Below are 17,866 nucleotides of genomic sequence, written 5' to 3'. Positions count from 1 at the left end.
CCCCGCAGCTCCAGCCGGGGCACACCCGGAGCGGGGAGCGATGAGGCGCCTGCCCTGGAGGCGGTCGGTGAGGGGCTGCAGCCCCCAGCCCCAGCGATGCCCCTCCAGCTCCTCGGCCAGCCGCCCGCTGCCACAGGAGATGAGCCAGAATACGGGCCAGCGGCGCATGAACCCCCTCAACATCCAGATGCTCTCCAGGACCCTCCACGAGCAGATCTTCCGCGGTGCCCAGGTGTGCTACTCGGCGGCGGACGTGCAGCGGAGCGTGGAGCACCTGCAGCGCCACGACCTGTGGGGCAAGGAGACCTCCACGCTGCCCGACGTGGACCTGCGGCTGCCCCGCATGTACGGGGACAACATCGACGAGCACTTTCGCCTCCTGGCACAGAAACAGAGCTTGCCCTACCTGGAGGCGGCACACGAGCTGCTGCGGTGTGAGCTGCCCCCCCTGCCTGCCCAGTGGGCATGGCAGCTGGGCTGGACCCGCTACAGCCCTGACGGGCGAGCAGAGCCTGTGGACTTCCCCGAGGAGCGGGCGATGGTGCTGGACGTGGAGGTGTGCGTGGCTGATGGCCACTGCCCGACGCTGGCTGTGGTGGTCTCACCAAATGCCTGGTGAGATATGGTGCCAGCAGTGATAAGGGAGTCACAGCAGCGGGGGGGACACAGCTTCAGGAGGATGGGGATGCTCCTGAGTGGAGCCTTTTCTTGCAGTTCCACTGGCTTGTAGGGAAAACACAACGAAGCCCCAGAGCATGGTTCTGGGATGTGGCATGTGTGTCCTGGTTAGCAAGTGTGGCACTCCCCAGGGTGTGTCACCTCTCTCCCACAGGTGGGATCCTGCTCAGCACCCCACAGCACAGCAGGTGCTTGTTGTCCCAGGAGCTCCTGCTTTATTTGTTACAGCTGCGTGTCCCCTGCAGGTACTCGTGGTGCAGCAGGCGGCTGCTGGAGCAGCGATACTCCTGGTCCAGCCACCTCACTCTGGCCGACCTCATCCCCATGGAGAGCCCGGCAGGTGCCAGCTGTGCCGGCAAGGAGGACTGGAGGGAGAGTGTGGTGGTGGGGCACAACGTGGCCTTCGACCGGGCATTCATCAAGGAGCAGTACCTTATCCAGGTGAACTGCCGAGCCATTGCTTTATGCCCAGCAGCTGCATTTTCTGATGCAGATAACTGTTTGCATTGGCTCCTGGGGGTTATTTTGCAGATGCTGTTCTGCACAGGTACCCCAGGGTTGTGTTCACTTTGTCCTGCAGAGTACTTTGAGGTTATATCTCTTTAGAGAGAGATACTCTTGTACCCCATAAGGCTGCTGAAGGCTGCTGGAGGCTGCTGGAGGCTGCAGGTTGGCAGCTGGGGGTGTGGCAGGAGCCTTTGAGCAGCTGACAGCCTGTGCTGGGGGTGCTCTTGGCTCTCAAAAGATGGATGTGGGAGACAAAGCCTTGTCTTGACAAAAGCAGCTTGAGCAGAGGACTTGCAGCTTCTTCAGCATTTCCCAAACCCTCTCTTTTCTTCCCCCTGTTGTGTCCCAGGGCTCTAAGATGCGTTTCCTGGACACTATGAGCATGCACATGGCCATCTCGGGGCTGACAGGCTTCCAGCGCAGCCTCTGGATGGCTGCCAAGCATGGCAAGAGGAAGGGGATGCAGCAGGTCAAGGAGCACATGAAGAAAACACGCAGCAAAACAGAGGGGCCAGCGGTGAGTGAGGGAGCTGAGCCACTGGCAGTGGCTCGGGCAGGAGGGGGCTGTGTGCTGCTGTAATGGGACCATTTGCTCCTCTACTGGCAGAATGGGATCTGCTGGAACAGCTTTGCTGAGTGAAGCTCTCCCAGCACCTTCCAGATGAGGTGGCGTTGGTTTAAACTGGAGCAGCAGCATCCTTTATCCCTCCTGATTTCATCCATGGCCAGTCCTTGTCCCACACTGTCTGACCCCCCGTTGTCCATAGATGACTTCGTGGGACTGGGTGCACGTCAGCAGCATCAACAACCTGGTGGATGTGCATGCGCTTTACGTCGGGGGGGAGCCGCTGGAGAAGGAGGCACGGGAGATCTTTGTGAAGGGGACCATGGCTGACATCAGGAGTAACTTCCAGGTGCGGGAGGCCATCCCATCACATCCTGACAGTGGGAGCTGGAGATGGGAGCAGGGTGGTACCAGCTGCTGGGGTAGTTGCTATGACAGCCCCAGTGCCTTGCCCTGTGATAGCAGGGGGGTGGCTTCTTTGCCTGCTCCAACCTGCCGCTGTCCCCAGGACCTGATGTCGTACTGTGCCCGTGATGTCCAGGCCACCCACGAGGTATTTCAGGAGCAGCTGCCACTCTTCATGGAGAGGTGAGAGTTGCCAAGCTCTGACTGATGTTGGCCAAGGGGCTGTGGGCTTAGTGGGCAGCAGGAAGGGTCACAATCCCTCTAGGGATGGGATGTGGCTCCTCTTGTCCTTAGAGTGTCCTGAAGCTCTTTTCAGGAGGGATGTCAGACCTCCCCTGTGTAGGTGAGCAGGAATAAACAGCAGCACAGCATGGCTGGAGGAGGTGAGTAGGTCTCCTGAGGCAGCTCAGAGTGGTACAGTTTTGGGGTTGTTACATAGGGTTGTTTTTATGGCAGCAATTGATGCACAGGGCAGGCAGAAGATACAGGGATCCTTGTGGGTTTAGGGGAGGAACACGGAGGCTCTTATGTGAGGCTGGGAAACTCTAGGTGAAGACACGTTCATGGTCTGTCGTAGTCTGGTGCTTCCAGGGACAACCTGCTCCATCAGATGTCTAATTCCTCACTGCTTTGGGCTCTAGGTGTCCCCACCCTGTGACATTTGCAGGGATGCTGGAGATGGGGGTGTCCTACCTGCCAGTCAATGGGAACTGGAAGAGGTACCTGGACGATGCTCAGGGCGTCTACGAGGAGCTGCAGAAGGAAATGAAGAAGTCCCTGATGAACCTGGCCAACGATGCCTGCCAGCTGCTGCACGAGCACAGGTACCACGGGCTGGGACTGCAGGTCCTGCTGCTCCCACGAAGGAGCCCAGATGCCAGATGGTCCTTGGGGGACTGTGGGTGGATGTGAGGGACAGGAGCAAAGCTGTGGTGTGACAGCAGCATGTCATCAGGTACAAGGATGACCCCTGGCTCTGGGATCTCGAGTGGGACACACAGGAGTTTAAACAAAAGAAGAACCCAAAAAAGAAGAAGAAGAAAGATGAGGATGGGAACAGCCAAGTCTCCCTGGCAGCAACAGGCGCAGAAGGCTCAGCGCAGGAGTGGCAGGAGGGTGAGCACAGGTGATCCCTGGGGACAAGGGGTGTTCCAGGGATGCCTTCCCAGGGGTGCCCAGAAAAAGGGACAAGGTTTGTTGGTGCTTCAAGGTGAAACATTGCTGGCCTGTGTCCCCATGCTGGGGCATGTGGTGGGGGGCTGGTTTGAGGTCCCTGTTCCCAGAGGAGTGTCATGGAGGCTCTTTGACAGCCAGTCCTCCTTGTCCCACCAGACCCTGGTCCCCCCGGCGAGGATGAGGAGCTGAAAGTCCCTGCCAGCCAGCTCTGTCTGGAGCGCCTGAAGGAGACAGTCGCGCTGCAACCCAAGAGACTCCAGCACCTGCCAGGCCACCCGGGGTGAGTTGGGGACCCTGGGTGTCCCCAGGGCTTGCCCTGTGCTTTCTGACCCATCCCTGCTGCTCCCCAGCTGGTACCGCAAGCTGTGCCCACGCCTGGAGGAGGCGGGGTGGGTGCCTGGACCCAGCCTCATCAGCCTGCAGATGAGGGTGACCCCGAAGCTGATGCGCCTGGCCTGGGACGGTTTCCCTCTCCATTACTCAGACAAGCATGGCTGGGGATACCTGGTGCCAGGACGGCAGGACAATTTGCCAGCAACCCCCTCAGAGATCGATGAGCCTTCCTGCCCATACAGGTGAGAAGGATGTAGTAGCCTACTGAGCTGGGGGATGTTCCGTGGGGGTATTTGGGAGCTCTCTGGGGCTCTGCCCAGGTGGTGCTCCAGAGCCTCAGGCCCCACTGTGGTTGTGTGAGCCCTGTCCTCTCCTCTGCCAGGGTGATTGAGAACCTGTACAAGCAGTACTGCCTGGAGAAAGGCAAGGAGCAGCCCCCGGGGCTGGAGGGTGCCATGGAGGACGAGCTGCTGGTGATGGATGGCAGCACAATGTGGCAGAAGGTGAAGGAAGGGATGGAGGGTCCTTTGGGAGTGAGGTGTGGGGCTGTGCTTCTTCCTCTGTGCATGTGAAAACCAACCCTGTGTGCAGCTCCAGGCTCTGCAAGTAAAAAATTCCCTATAATAAGGGTTACTGGATAATTGGTGTTTGACCTGACCTCCCCTATGGTCCCTCTATGCCTCAGGTGGAGGAGCTGAGCCGTGTGGAAGTGGATGCAGAGGAGAAAATGGGCAGGGTGGACCAGAGCCTGGTGCAGGTATGGGGGGTTCCTGTGGGATGGGGTGGTGGATTGGTCCCTCTTTCCTTGATTTCCCCCTCCAGCCATGCCTGAAGGTATTCCTGGCATCACCTCACATTGCTGGTCACAGGAGGAGGTGGATGAGTTGTGCGACAGGCTGGAGATGAGCCAGCCCTTGTACCACCATGGCAACGGTCCCTACAACGATGTCAACATCCCTGGGTGCTGGTTCTTCAAGCTGCCTCACAAGGCAAGTTGGGGCTCCTGTCACTCCAGTGCTGCAGCGCTCCTGGGACCCACGTGATCTCATCCCATGGGATTGGGTGGTGGAAATGCGTGTCTGTAGCTGGCACAGGAGGATGCACAGAGCTTTACTGCTGTGGATTGGTGGTGACTGAGCCCTGACACCTCTTTTCCTGCTGAAGGACGGGAATGAAAACAATGTGGGAAGCCCTTTTGCCAAGGATTTCCTGCCCCAGATGGAGGACGGCACCCTGCGGGCTGCTGTGGGCCGCACCCACGGGACCAGAGCCCTTGAGATTAACAAAATGATCTCATTTTGGAGGAATGCTCACAAGCGGATCAGGTGAGCAGCTGCTTTCACCTTGACATCCCTGTGGGTGGAGGCTGCTTTGTGACCAGGGGAGTTCGTATGGGTGCATGGGGGGCTCAGCATCTCACCTGCCTTGTGTCTCCCCAGCTCCCAGATAGTGGTGTGGCTGAAGAAGGGAGAGCTGCCTCGTGTGGTGACCAGGTACGGGGAGGAACGCCCCAAATCTGGACTGTGGTTCCCTCTACCCCACGCCAGGAGGGCTCTCACAGGATGGTGCTCACCCTCACCTCTCTCCCAGACACCCTGACTATAACGAGGAGGACAATTACGGAGCCATCCTGCCGCAGGTGGTGACCGCAGGCACCATCACCCGCCGGGCGGTGGAACCCACCTGGCTGACAGCCAGCAATGCCCGGGTATGGCCCTGCTTGGATCCTTATGGGGTGTTTTGAGGTGCCCTCTGTGTGTTTTGGACTGGTGGGAGCTGCCTGTGTTGGAAATAGGAGTTGGGGATGGATGCTGGGATTTGAGGTGGCAGGACCAGTGCTGGGGCCCTTTTCTTGCTGATGTGCTGTGAGCTGGGGAGAGGGGAAGGAGTGAGCAGAGGGTCTGGGGCTTTAGGATTCAGTGGAAGGAGAAGAAAACACCAAAGTGCCTGCTTCTGTCCTTCCTCAAGCTCCCCTTCTTTTGTGCTGAAGGGACTGACCAAGTGGGTGATGCCCCATATGTGTGTTAAACCTGGTTTTGACTGAGAGCAAAACTGAGGGGCACGAAGAGTGCTGTGCCAGCACATTACAGCTGCGGGAGGAAGGTTGTGCCGGGGAGGAGGAGAGGGCTGTGCTGAGCTGCATACTGTGTCCTGCAGGCTGACCGGGTGGGCAGTGAGCTGAAAGCCATGGTCCAGGTGCCACCCGGCTACTCCCTGGTGGGCGCAGACGTGGATTCCCAGGAGCTCTGGATAGCCGCCGTCCTTGGCGAGGCGCACTTCGCTGGCATGCACGGTGAGCCGGGGCCGTGCCCCAGGGGAGCGTGTTTGCTGGGTAGTGGGGTGACCTCCCAGTCCTGATCCCGTTTGATGTCCAACCTCTGCTTCCCTCCCACAGGCTGCACGGCCTTCGGCTGGATGACCCTGCAGGGCAAGAAGAGCAATGCGACGGACCTGCACAGCAAGACGGCTGCCACGGTGGGGATCAGCCGGGAGCACGCCAAGGTCTTCAACTACGGGCGCATCTACGGGGCCGGGCAGCCCTTCGCCGAGCGGCTGCTGATGCAGTTCAACCACCGGCTGACGCAGCAGCAGGCGCGTGAGAAGGCCCAGCAGATGTACGCGGTCACCAAGGGCATCCGCAGGTGGGTGCTCCCGGGCTGAGCAGGGACAGGGATGGTGGCAGTGTCCTACAGGAGCTGGGTTACTCGCTCTTCCCTCCAGGTTTCATCTGTCCGAGGAGGGGGAGTGGCTGGTGAGGCAGCTGGACCTGGCAGTGGACAGGGCGGAGGATGGATCGGTGTCAGCCCAGGATGTCCAGCGACTCCAGAGAGAAGCCATGAAAAGGTGAGATGGTCTGAGCCTGTGTGGCTCTGTGGCATCCATTGGGATGTGAGGCAGAGGGAGCTGCAGCCTGACGGGCAGGGGGCAGAGAAGGGAAATGGGGCTGCTGGATAGCCTTGGTGCTCTCTGCTCCTCCAGGGCCAGGGAGGTTTGATCTGGGGGTGGGCTCTCAATTTCACCCACTCTCCCAGTGAACAATTAGCAGGGTCTCATCCAGCTGCCTCAAGCCAGGAGGGAGTGTTTGAGGTTCTCAAACAAGGACCTGCAGCCTCCTCCCACACTTCCATCAAACCTTCTCTCTGCCGCACAGGTCCCGGAAGAGGGGTAAGTGGAATGTGGTGGGGCACCGAGTGTGGGCTGGAGGCACCGAGTCAGAGATGTTCAACAAGCTGGAGAGCATCGCCTTATCCCCCACCCCACAGACCCCAGTGCTGGGCTGTCACATCAGCAGGGCCCTGGAGCCCGCCGTGGTCAAGGGGGAGGTAAGGATGCAGCTCTGGGCTGCCGAGCATTGGGCTTTCCTCATCTTCTCCAAGACGGTGATTCCATGCTCAGCCCTTCTTAGGTGCTGGAGACCCAGTAGGCTCTTGTAGCCATTCAGGAAACCCGTTGTCCCTTTATCTCTGTGGGATCAAGAAAACCCAACAACCCTGAATTTAACAGATTTCTCACAGGAGCTGTCCTGTAGGGGGGGCCATGCCCTGGACCCAGTGCTCTCTTACTATCCATTTCTGTTTCCTTTCACCAGTTTGTGACCAGCAGAGTGAACTGGGTGGTGCAGAGCTCAGCTGTTGACTACCTGCACCTCATGTTGGTCGCCATGAAGTGGCTCTTCGAGGAGTTTGACATCAAGGGGCGCTTCTGCATCAGCATCCATGACGAGGTGCGTTACCTGGTCCAGCAGCAAGACCGCTACCGGGCAGCCCTGGCCCTGCAGATCACCAACCTCCTCACAAGGTGAGACCTGACAGCTGTGGTGTCTCCTGGGGAGGAGCAGAAGTGCCTCTGGGGTGAGACAGGCAAGTTAAAGGGGCTGGGGTTGGCTGTGCCTACAGCAAACTGGTGCAGAGCAGTTTTCTTCTGCTCAGGGCAAGTTAGCAGCGCTGGAGGCTGCAGTTCCTTCATGCATGACTTAAGGTGGCTGTAAATAGACCTCGGCTTTGATTTCCAGGGATAATATGCTGGCAAGAGGGCGATATCATCAGCTTTTGGCTCCTGCAGAGATGGGGCCAGTTACTGTGCTCTGTTGGGATGGGATCGCCTCCTGCTCCCTTCTGGTCTGCAACCATCCTGTGGCAGCAGCCCTTGGGCTTGGCTGAGCAACTGGGAGCCTGAAACTGTCCCATCCCTCATTCCCTGCTGCCTTCAGGGGAGAGCAGGGGGCGCAGCTTGTCTCTGCAGTCCCACTGCTTCCCTGCCCCATGCAAAACTAAGCTCAGCCTAGAAGGCTCCTGATCTCAAAGGGTTCCTGTTGATCCGGCTTGCGGCACAGCCAGCTTTGCCAAATCCCCTTCCCAGCACTGTGGGGTTATTTGGTGACACAGGAGCCATCCAAGGCTGAGCTGTTTTCTCCCGTGTGGAGGCAGGGACACCACAAACAGCCTTTCTGTGCCAGTGCAGCAGACACAGCGGGACAGGCACCCTGACGTTCCTGCCTTTGTGCCAGCTCCTGCAAGCACAGGGCTTCCTGCTGGGAAAATCCAGCATCTGCTCTGCCTGCCTGGGAGGATTAGCCAGCAGTGAAGGGCTGGTTTCTTCCTTTCTCACGAGGAGGCTCCGCTACTTCTGAGGAGGGACTGTTACTCTGTTCTTCCCACACCCGCTTTAGCAATATTTGACCCTCCTGCTACCCAGGACTTAAAAAGCACCTTGTCCCCCACCTGCTGAGCGATGGGGGTGCAGAGTGACCTGTGAGGGGTGGCTGGCCACTTTGGTGAAGCTGTGGCTGATTGGAACTGGGTGTGACAAGGCCAAGAGTGATGTCCAGCAGCGTCCCCCCTGCTGTCTTGTTCTCCCAGGTGCATGTTTGCCTACAAACTGGGCCTCCAGGATCTGCCACAGTCAGTGGCTTTCTTCAGTGCGGTGGATATTGACCAGTGCCTAAGGAAAGAGGTGACCATGAACTGTGTGACGCCCTCAAATCCAATGGGGATGGAGAAGTATGGCATCCCTCAAGGTGAGCATGTCTGTGCAAGCTACACCCTGTACTCCCCTCTGCATGGGCATCCCCAGCTTAGGCAGAGCACTTGGCCTAAGTAGTCACTCCCTGAGGACTCCTCTGTTCGGCAGAGGCACCTCATGAGCCCCTTGCTTCCTGACCCATCATCTCCTTGCTGTGCAGGAGCTGTTTCCCAGATAAAGGACAAACCTGCCCTCAGATTTGTTCTCTCAGTCATTGCACACATCAGCCACTCCACCCTTGGGTAACCTTTATTAGGAATCTTACAAGCAAAAGGTGCTTTTAGAAACAGGAGTTGTGCTCTGTGGGCAAAAAGGGCACCTGTGTTCTCACCAAGAACAAGGCAAATTAAACAAGTGCATCGCAATTAGGGTCAGCAAAAACAAAACAGCAAAAACATAATGGCAAAACCAGCCTGGGCAGAGGAAGCTGTGGCCTCTCACTGCTCAGGAGCTGCACGTGGCAGCTTCAACTCCAAGGTGGAACAGCTTGTGTTCCCAGCTTCCTACTGGTGCTGGTTCTTGTGTTCTCACCACCACCCAAAACAGAAGTTTGAATAAATTTAAGGCTTTCTGTGCTACACGCTCTGAACTAAAGCAAACCACGGCTATCGCTGTCTTATGCTGCAGAGTCTGAGTGTACTGCAGGGAACTGACTGTCCCCTTGTCTTCCAGGGGAAGCACTGGATATATATCAGATAATTGAAATAACCAAAGGTTCGCTGGAGAAGAAGTGATGACGCTAGAGTGCCAGAAGGACAGTTGTCCAGACTGTGTGCCAGAGCCTCGCTGTCCTTTAAGGAGGTCTTTTGGCAGGGACTGATCCCAGTCACTCCATTTCCCTTTTGCTGTAAGAAGGGATGTTCCTGGGGAAGAAGATTTTGGTAGCAGCATATTTGAATAGCAGAGGTGCTTCTGAGGGCAGCGGCCACCTGTAAAACCTGAGACAGGGGCCAGAGTCGCTGCTTGCACTCCCGTGGGCACAAAGGAAGAAGGCATAAGTATTTGACAAGAGAAACAATAAACCATCATCTCCATACATGCAGCTCTCCAAGACCAAGGTGAATCCACCACGGAACAGGCACTGTGGGAGGAGGCAGCAGCAGCAGCAGCCCCGGTTTATTTTTTTCGCCGTCTCTTCTTTTTGGGTTCCTGGTTCTCATCTGTGTGCTCTGCTGCGCTGCTCTGGAGAGGGGAGGGAGAGAGTAGCAGTACAGACTGTGATTGTTTTTGTGTGATTAGTCTAGGGAATGTTTATCTAAAGCAAGAAACCAGATGTGCTGAAAAGGATTTAGCTCTTTTTTTTTTCTCCCTAACTAAATGACATGAATATGGGACTTCTGTCACCCACTGAGACTTTCCCTGTGGGCCAGCCCCACTCTCGAATTCATGTGGAACTTAGATCACAGGCTACCAGTGGCACAGGACAGGGACTGTGTCCTGGGTTTTGGCTTATTGAAACACTCAGGAAAATATGGACAGACACACCAATAAAAACCTGGACAATCAGCAAACAGCTTATTTTTCTTATCCAGCACAGGTTCCTTCACCAGCACTGTCTAGTAGAGAGGGGTCTGAAGAGAATGATGCCTTGCAGAGTTTGCCCTGCCAGGTCTTTATCTACAAAAGTTAACCTGGATGCAAAACCACTTTGCATCATGCTGCAAAGGCCTGATCCTGGCCAGGCAGTAGGTCCTCAGGGGTAACACTGATAGACCTCTCTGCTTGCTGAGGCAAAGAACAAGGCCTTAAGAGCAGTTTCACTTCCCTAAGACCAGGAACACGGAAAGCTAGTACATGGAAATAAAGGCCACTCAAGGCAGAGGGCTGGGGTATAGGGGTTGACCAGAGTAACTGTTCACTCCTTCCTATTAGCTGAGTATTAAAATGAGAGCTAACCCAGGGAAGACAGGCTGTCCTAATTTCACACATGCCTGCACAACTCACAAATACAGTTGGACTCTAAAGAGAGGGAAACCTATCAGTAAAAGCAGCTAAATGAATGCTGACCTGGTCATTGTGTGGCTCATTCTCAGCATCCTCAGTGTTGTGCTCCTGCAGGGCGCTGTCCAGCATGGATGCGTTGATGCGGAAGTCCCGGGAGGTGCTTAACTTCATGTACTGCATCAGGTTCACCTGCAGCAACCAAGGTGAAACCAGGGGGAGAAGACATCAAGCCATTAGCATCTTAGTGTAGTTCTCTACCTTGCCTAGTCTCTTGCACAGCACTGGGACTGAGTCCATCGCAGTAATAACGCAGGACTGAAGCAAAAGGCAGGTGAAAAAGCACCCACTCCCATGCCATCCAGTGGCCCATTTATGTGTTCCTAAAAGCCAAGTGATTGCTAGTTACTCTCACGGTCATGTAGTACCCCATTGTGGTGCATTTCATGACACAGACTGGGAGAGAGGGGTGAGGAAAGCTGGCCTGAGGTGTGCACGCTTCTCCTCCACCAGAAAGCACACACTGTAAGGTCACAGGCAGGACTGACACTGACATGGGCTGGTATCAGTATGGCAGCAATTCAGTAGTGCTGGGCCAGGAGTGTGGGCAAGGGCTGAAAAGTCCTTACACCTTTCTAATTTGAGCATTATTAAAGGTGGACCAGCTATAGCTCTCCACCATGCCCTCGATCCCACTGTTCCACCGAGTTCAGGTCACAGAAGAGCTCTGCTTTACATTACCTTTGACTTCTTGGAGAGATGGATAAGGAACTTCTCATACTGCTCTATTGCAAAAATCAGGTTTGGGATCGGTTTGGTCTCTCGAAGCACTTTGGCCTGAAATGCAGAGAGGAGTGTGATGGGTCAGATTTAGAAGGGAACAATGGTGTTGTAGCATGACATGAAGACCGTGACGTTCCCAGTTTAGACAAGTGTCTTCAGTAGCCTTACTCCTTATCAGTCCTGCCCCAGCAAGCCTTGCCAGCTTTGCTACTAGTTTTAAATTGACTCCCAGGATGGTTCTGCAGTGAGGCTCTCCCATGTGTTGCTCTGTACTCTGCCTGCAGTCCAGAGCCCTTGATATCCCTGACAGCAATGGGAGCAGCAGTTCCTCTGCTCCAGCTCTCCCAAGGCATCACAAGCACAGGCTGTCCAGGCAAGGAGCACACTGATGTTTCACCACATTGTTGTCCTGTTTATTTACCACTACTGGTATTTGTTCCCCATGGTGACAGAGTGGTAAAGGATATGCAGCATTTCAGCCCGTTTCCATACACTCAGGGAAGAGCTGGGAAGATCATGCTTGTGGCTTTTAAACCCTTAACATCACAGGAATGTCTGGGACAGCTGATGAGATGGAGGAGATGCTGTCTGGGAGCACAAACAAAGGACATCAAGGACCAGGAACCTGCCAGCCTGCTCGCTTGCTCCCAACCAAATAATCCAGTCATTTTCAACTGCTTTACTTTAGTGGAATCCATTCCTTCATCTTTAAATGTACTGATAAAATTAAGAAACACTTAAAGAGAATGCAATAGTGGTTCAAATAAATTAGCCCATATCTGTAATTTCATAGCTTACCCCAAACGTTAAAAATATCATAGATCACAAGACTATCCAGACTGACCTTTCCTTCATGTCTGTGAGCTTTTAGGCTGCATTTAGTGAAGGTGGTTTTTTCATTGTGGTTTTTTGGTTGTATTTTGGTTTTGCTTTTTTAGACTTCTCTGAAGTTACAGTAGATTAAATTTGATTTTTACTTAAAGGCCCAAATGACAGTTTGTCCCTGGTGATCTGTAAGAAGCCACCAGGTAACAACAAGCCTCGAGGTATGATTCCAAGTTCAACTACAGCCCATGTTCTGACAGAGTGAGTCAGTCTTACCATGACTGTGGAGACTGCAGCAGCTTCATCCTCTTTCTTCTTCTTTTTCTTCTCTTCCATAAAGCTTAAGCTCTCACTGTGGATGTTCTGAAGGAGGATGCCAAAAGATGTGTCATTACAGGGTTAGCAGGGAAGAAAGGCCAGCTCAGTAAAGCCAGAGAAGTCCTTGCTCTGGCCAGCTAACAGCATTACCAGCTACATGACAGAAAGGTAGCGATACAAGAATGGAATTCAGGGTAAACACAAAAAATAAGGAAAGAAAAACTAATTTCGTAGTTTATACATTCTGAAATATGCATGTGTGAGAAGTCCTCAGCAGTGACAGCTCTGCACACCATGACACCTTCCCCAATATGTTGTTCAATTCCTGTGGTCCTCACACGAGTACTCAGCTCCTCTCCAGGCAGATAAATCCCAGCTTCAGCACTGCAGTCTTTGGCACCCACATTACTTCACACTGTGATGACTGCAGTGTTGTTGACCTTTACTTGCCATTGTGGTTAACAGCAGTATTAATCTCATCCAAAAAAACCCACATGAACACAGGGGAAAAAAAAACAACTGAAAACCAGTTCCTTCCCTGCTCAAGCAGAAATCAGCATGCTCAGTCCCACTGGTGCTGAAATGTGTTATACTATTATTTGACATAGTAAAGCTTGAACTATAAGAAACTCAACTCATGTCAGGAAGATTAATAATCCCCAAAGGTGCCCATGTACTGCAGCTGATACACCACTCAGCATGAGATAGACTGACTGTGATTTTGCCAGTTAATTTAGGCCTTACCTGTACATAAGTAATGAATGAGTAACACTGTGGGGTCAAATGGGAACCTGAGAGCTTCACCTGCAAAGGAGCAGAGAGGTTGGTGTTACTCCTAACTCGAGGCAAGGAGCCATTTCCTCCAGCAATTTGCTCACACTCACCAGCTTTTCCAGCCTTCCTGGAATGGTATTCGAGGTGCTGCGGCAAGCTTGGATATACTGCAAGAAAAACATGAGTTTCTTCTAGGTATGCTGTTCTCATCCTGTATCCAGGCAGAGCTCAAAGCAGCTCATCCAACAGCGCAGTGGGGAGGGCAGGATTTGCAACAACTATCCCCCACAGTGGCTTGCTATATCACATGTCTGCATTCCAGAGCTGTGAGAGAAGAGCTCTGGGGCATTCACCACCTTGTCTCAAAGGAGCTCCACTGGCCTGCTTTCATGGCCCTGTTCCCTCAGGTCCTGCCCCGGGCCTTCAGTGGGAATGAGTGGCAAGGGCAGGATTGACGAGTACCGTGAGAACACTGTTAGTGCTGTTCATTCTGGCACAGACCTGCACAAAGGAACCCACAAAATATACTGGAAAAAGCCACTCCAAGCCATGGAAAGCCAAGTTGAGCTGGAGAGAAGCTTCCCCTTATCTCCACTGGTACAACTATCACTGCTCAGAAAGGTCACAAAATTGAGGGCATGAAAGCCAATAGAATAAGGGCTCAGCTCCTGCAAGAGATCAACAGCCCAGTTCTGAGTGTAGCTGCTGAGGTCACTGTGAGCTTGCTGCAGCAGATGGGAAGAAAGCTTTTAGCTCATAGCCAGCTCACTGTCAGAGGAGCACACTCACATGTTTGATGAGGGAGGTGAGAATTGTGTATGTCTTGCTGAGGCTTCTCAGCAGTGTGTCCACACAGCTCCCTGCTGGGAGTGCAGTCTGCACCAGCTCATGATAGACTGTCAGCAGAGTTCCCAGCTGCAGAATTACACCTTTCTCCAGAGCCTGGGTTTGGTTTGATGGCTGAGAAGGGTCTTCTAGAAGAAAGAGATGAATACTTGGTGAATGTGTGTCTAATGAATCCTTTTGTGCAGGTGGGAGGCACAAAAGGCCCTCTTTGTGTCCAATGCACAAAGCACCCATGTGGCACAGGGATCACTGGAGGGATTTTGTGACAACGCCCCTTATCTTACATTGTTCATGTAGAACCAGTTTGAAGGAGAGTTTAACCTGCCCTCAGATGATGCTGTCTTAAAATCCCAAGATACCTTTTTTCTTCTCTGTCTTCATCTGGTTTTGACAAAACATGTAACATTAATAATTGGACTTTTATTACCTGATGTGTTGGACCCCAGACTGGTGAGTTTCTTGATAAGCCAATCCACCTCTTCAAGGACCTTATCCACCTGACCCAGAACCAGCAGCTAAGACAGAAACACCAAAAACAAAACCGGTTTTTGGAGGAGTTTGGCACAACAGGAACCTGCAAGCTGTTTGTCACACCTTATCCCTGGACTCTACATATTGTTCCACACACAGTATTTTGACTCACACAGACAGTGGGGGCTGCAGTCTTGGCATTCACTATGGCAAAATGGCACCGACTCTCCACTTCTACGTCCTGGCCAGAGGAGAGAAAACAAATTCTGGTGAATAAAACTCCAGCTGCTGTCACACAGTTTATACCAGAGGTGCACTCAATTCTGCCCTGACAGCACTATGTGATGAAGGGCTAGGCTGCTTCTGCATCACACCTGATCTATGTCTCCCAGGCAAGCGTGGATGTCTTGTGCAAGTTCCCGCAGGAGACTGACCGGGCTCTTGTAGAGAACGTGGACACTGAAGAGCAGAGACAGCAAACCCTTGCAGCAAGAGATATCCTCTGTGGGGAAGAGAAAACAACACATTATCAGGCGCAGAGCTCCCCCAGCTACTTAGGAACACCAGACATCCAGCGAGGGGAAGTCTCAGATTCAGTGTGGATTTAACCAAAATGATCCACAGTAGGTTAAAATCCTATCAAAATCCTGCAGTTACAGCAGCAGAGTTCAAAACATCAGGCATTACATGTAATAGTGCAAGGGGAAGTGTGGCTCACTGGAGCCCTCAGCTCACAGAAAAATTGTGACCAAAAGCACTGAGGAAGTGCAATACAAACTCTGACAAGAATACTATTTTTCCAGAGTATAAATCCTGATTTGAGCCTAAATAACAAGGGAGAAAATTCAGGTAGGTGAGTGGCTTCCTTTTCTTCAGCAACACTAATAGTTTTAGTTCTTTCTCTAAGATTTGTGCTAATAACCACAATGTCATGGCAATCTGCCACAGAATGGGACATGAATGTATCTTAAAGAGGTAAAACCAGGACAGACAACAGCAGAGCATCCAAGGGTCTAATATCAGACCTGACACATCACATCTAAACATGCTCCCCAAAGCTTACTTACCAAGAGCATTTTCTTTGCAAACTTTGACCGTCCAAGTCAGGAATTGAAGGAACTACAGAAAAAGAGAAAAGATATCATGACTTCGAAACAATTCAAAGCACAATACTACTACTACTACTAATAAAAATTCAAGACAATGAATCACAGCAAAAGATGAGTGAAGTCCCCCCTCATGGCAGAAGGCACCCAGCTGTGCTCTATGAAGTTCCACAACAGACACTTAAACTACTAACAAGTGAAAAGCTGAGATCCAGGATGGGAATGGCGATACATTCCCTTGGACAAAGTAACAGCTCCATTTAATTTAAGGTAAATGATGACTCCAGACTTCTGGCACACTTAGTGCAGTTCCTAGCTTGTAAAATTCGGGCACTTTAGAAAATGACTCCTTGCATGGAAGGAATTAGGCACTCAGCCAGTTTGGACTGGACACAAGTCTGCTGGCCTTTTTTGCCTCTATTCCCATGTGGAGACAATACTACAGCTAGGCTCTGTTAGGAGTCCCTGCTCAGGCAAACAAATCACTCAGGTGCCCAAAGCCATGATCAGAAGATGCAGCAGTGGGATGAGAAGAAAACTTGCTCTTAACTGTCCTTGCAGGAGGGTGACAGCAGAACCCTTGAGAACATAACAAAACTGTTCTTTCGACACATTGTGCCTGTAGATCCCAACCCAACCTGATAATCTCCTTCCCACACCTGCAGCTACAACATCCATCCCTGCCACCACATGAAGGCTGTGGAGTACCTGCTGCGAGGCCGGATCCAGGAGTTTGGACAATGTGGACAGAACTGTGATGAGTGACTGCGTTTCCTTGGCATTGAAGTCGTCCTCAGCACTGCTGAGCTGGTTCACCAGGGACCTCTGGTCATAGGAAGGAAAACAGTCCCTGAGTGTGCATGTGTTGGAGAAGCAAATAACCAGAAGCTGCAGCAGATAAAGGGATCAGCAGCGAGGAGAATAACAAAGAGTATAAAAAGAGGAGTCTTCTAAAGAGCAGGTACTGCTTTTTGTTAGGAGTGCTTACACAGAGGCTGCTTATGACTCAGTATGACTTTTACAATACTCAGATAAGTTTATGCTGCACTGAAGAACCTATAGTTCTGTAAATACACAAGCACTTCCATCCAGCTCTGCACAGCACCCTGAAAAAGCTTTTCTTAGGGATCAGAAACTTTTCTGTACTGGTAATGAATCAGTGCCACAGTTGCTATCACATACTCAACCCTGTGGTCAAGCAAAAGAGAGCTAGCAGTGCTTTCTGCCAGGATTCCAAGTGCTTTGGAACACTTGCAGCACACAGTGGTACTTACCTGAAACTGTCGGATCTGGAAGGCAGCTTTCTCCGTGACATTAATATCCGTTTCTTCTGCGTCACCATCAGTAATATCTGGCAGAGACAGAGAGGTGCAGAAAAAAAGCTAAATGCCAAGAGCAGAATACAGGATTTATTTCCAAAAGTGGGAAAGACTGCAACTGCTCACAGCTAGAGGAGGAATACAGACTGCAGAACCGTGGTGAGCGGGGAAATGTGTTAAAGGCAAACTTCAAATAGATGAATGTTATATCAGACCCCAACTATCCTCTGCTGACAGACTTAGAGCTCTATAAAAGCAGGTAAAGATATCTCTGGAATTTGTGTCTGGTCTGACACAAATGCTATGAAGCCCACCTTATCACTGACATACAAGGACCAGACCCCTCTCTCCCTTGCTATGGATAAAGGCTGCTAAGTCCCTACCTGCCCACACATGGGCTGGAACACGAAGGTCAGAAACCAGAGCAGAACTGCACTGTGTGCCTACCCAGGGCTTGCAGAAACTGGGGAATCCTGGCAGTGTACAGGATCTGCACCGTGTTGAAGATCCGCAGCAAACCTTCCAAGCACAGGAGTGAAATGCTTTTTCCCTTCTTCTTCCCTGATTCTTCAACAACAGTGGGAATTGAAGTGTACCTCCAAAGCAGAACCCTGTGGGATGAGAGATGAGATTTAGTCCAGTAAAGCTGGATGCACAGGGCAAGAACTAGATTCTACTCTTAGGATCGTATTTTTAATATAACTAAATTGGAAGGTCTTTTTTCTATAGGAAAGTGGTGGGAGAAGAGATCTGGTTTTAAAATTTTATTTCAATGTCAGCAAAACAGCTACTGCATT

General features: G+C 52.4%; 2 protein-coding genes across 2 annotated transcripts in view; one reads left to right on the top strand and one right to left on the bottom strand.

The window, feature by feature from the left end:
• Positions 1-40: 40 nt before the first annotated feature.
• On the top strand, positions 41-10,214 carry POLG (DNA polymerase gamma, catalytic subunit). The gene is made up of 22 exons (XM_018069688.2): positions 41-615; positions 924-1,119; positions 1,535-1,702; positions 1,953-2,099; positions 2,259-2,338; positions 2,797-2,979; positions 3,111-3,271; positions 3,488-3,611; positions 3,682-3,906; positions 4,047-4,167; positions 4,350-4,421; positions 4,534-4,653; positions 4,829-4,989; positions 5,104-5,157; positions 5,255-5,372; positions 5,822-5,957; positions 6,060-6,306; positions 6,386-6,508; positions 6,816-6,987; positions 7,254-7,462; positions 8,524-8,681; positions 9,359-10,214. The coding sequence occupies exons 1-22, from the start codon at positions 41-43 to the stop codon at positions 9,418-9,420; spliced, it is 3,612 nt and encodes a 1,203-aa protein (XP_017925177.2). The 3' UTR covers positions 9,421-10,214.
• The window catches only part of FANCI (FA complementation group I), a 24,254-nt gene continuing 15,315 nt past the window's right edge, over positions 8,928-17,866 (bottom strand). Inside the window, 14 exon segments of the mRNA XM_018069687.3 lie at positions 8,928-9,868; positions 10,694-10,819; positions 11,369-11,464; positions 12,512-12,598; positions 13,298-13,357; positions 13,438-13,494; positions 14,117-14,301; positions 14,601-14,688; positions 14,817-14,885; positions 15,019-15,146; positions 15,712-15,763; positions 16,459-16,575; positions 17,025-17,101; positions 17,517-17,680. Of these exon segments, the coding sequence (XP_017925176.2) occupies positions 9,803-9,868; positions 10,694-10,819; positions 11,369-11,464; positions 12,512-12,598; positions 13,298-13,357; positions 13,438-13,494; positions 14,117-14,301; positions 14,601-14,688; positions 14,817-14,885; positions 15,019-15,146; positions 15,712-15,763; positions 16,459-16,575; positions 17,025-17,101; positions 17,517-17,680 (1,372 nt within the window). The 3' untranslated portion in view covers positions 8,928-9,802.

The sequence above is a fragment of the Manacus vitellinus genome, unplaced genomic scaffold (genome assembly GCF_001715985.3).
Source record: "Manacus vitellinus isolate BGI_N305 unplaced genomic scaffold, ASM171598v3 scaffold_16_pilon, whole genome shotgun sequence".
In the NCBI taxonomy this organism is placed as follows: domain Eukaryota; kingdom Metazoa; phylum Chordata; class Aves; order Passeriformes; family Pipridae; genus Manacus; species Manacus vitellinus.
The sequence above is the reverse complement of the archived record's forward strand: the minus strand, read 5'-3'. Positions and strand labels throughout refer to the sequence as shown.

Coding starts and splice junctions, on each gene's coding strand:
- POLG (XM_018069688.2), top strand. CDS start 41: ATGAGGCGCCTGCCCTGGAGGCGGTCGGTGAGGGGCTGCAGCCCCCAG. Junction 2,100..2,258: donor ACATCAGGAGTAACTTCCAG/GTGCGGGAGGCC, acceptor CGCTGTCCCCAG/GACCTGATGTCGTACTGTGC. Junction 4,168..4,349: donor GCAGCACAATGTGGCAGAAG/GTGAAGGAAGGG, acceptor TCTATGCCTCAG/GTGGAGGAGCTGAGCCGTGT.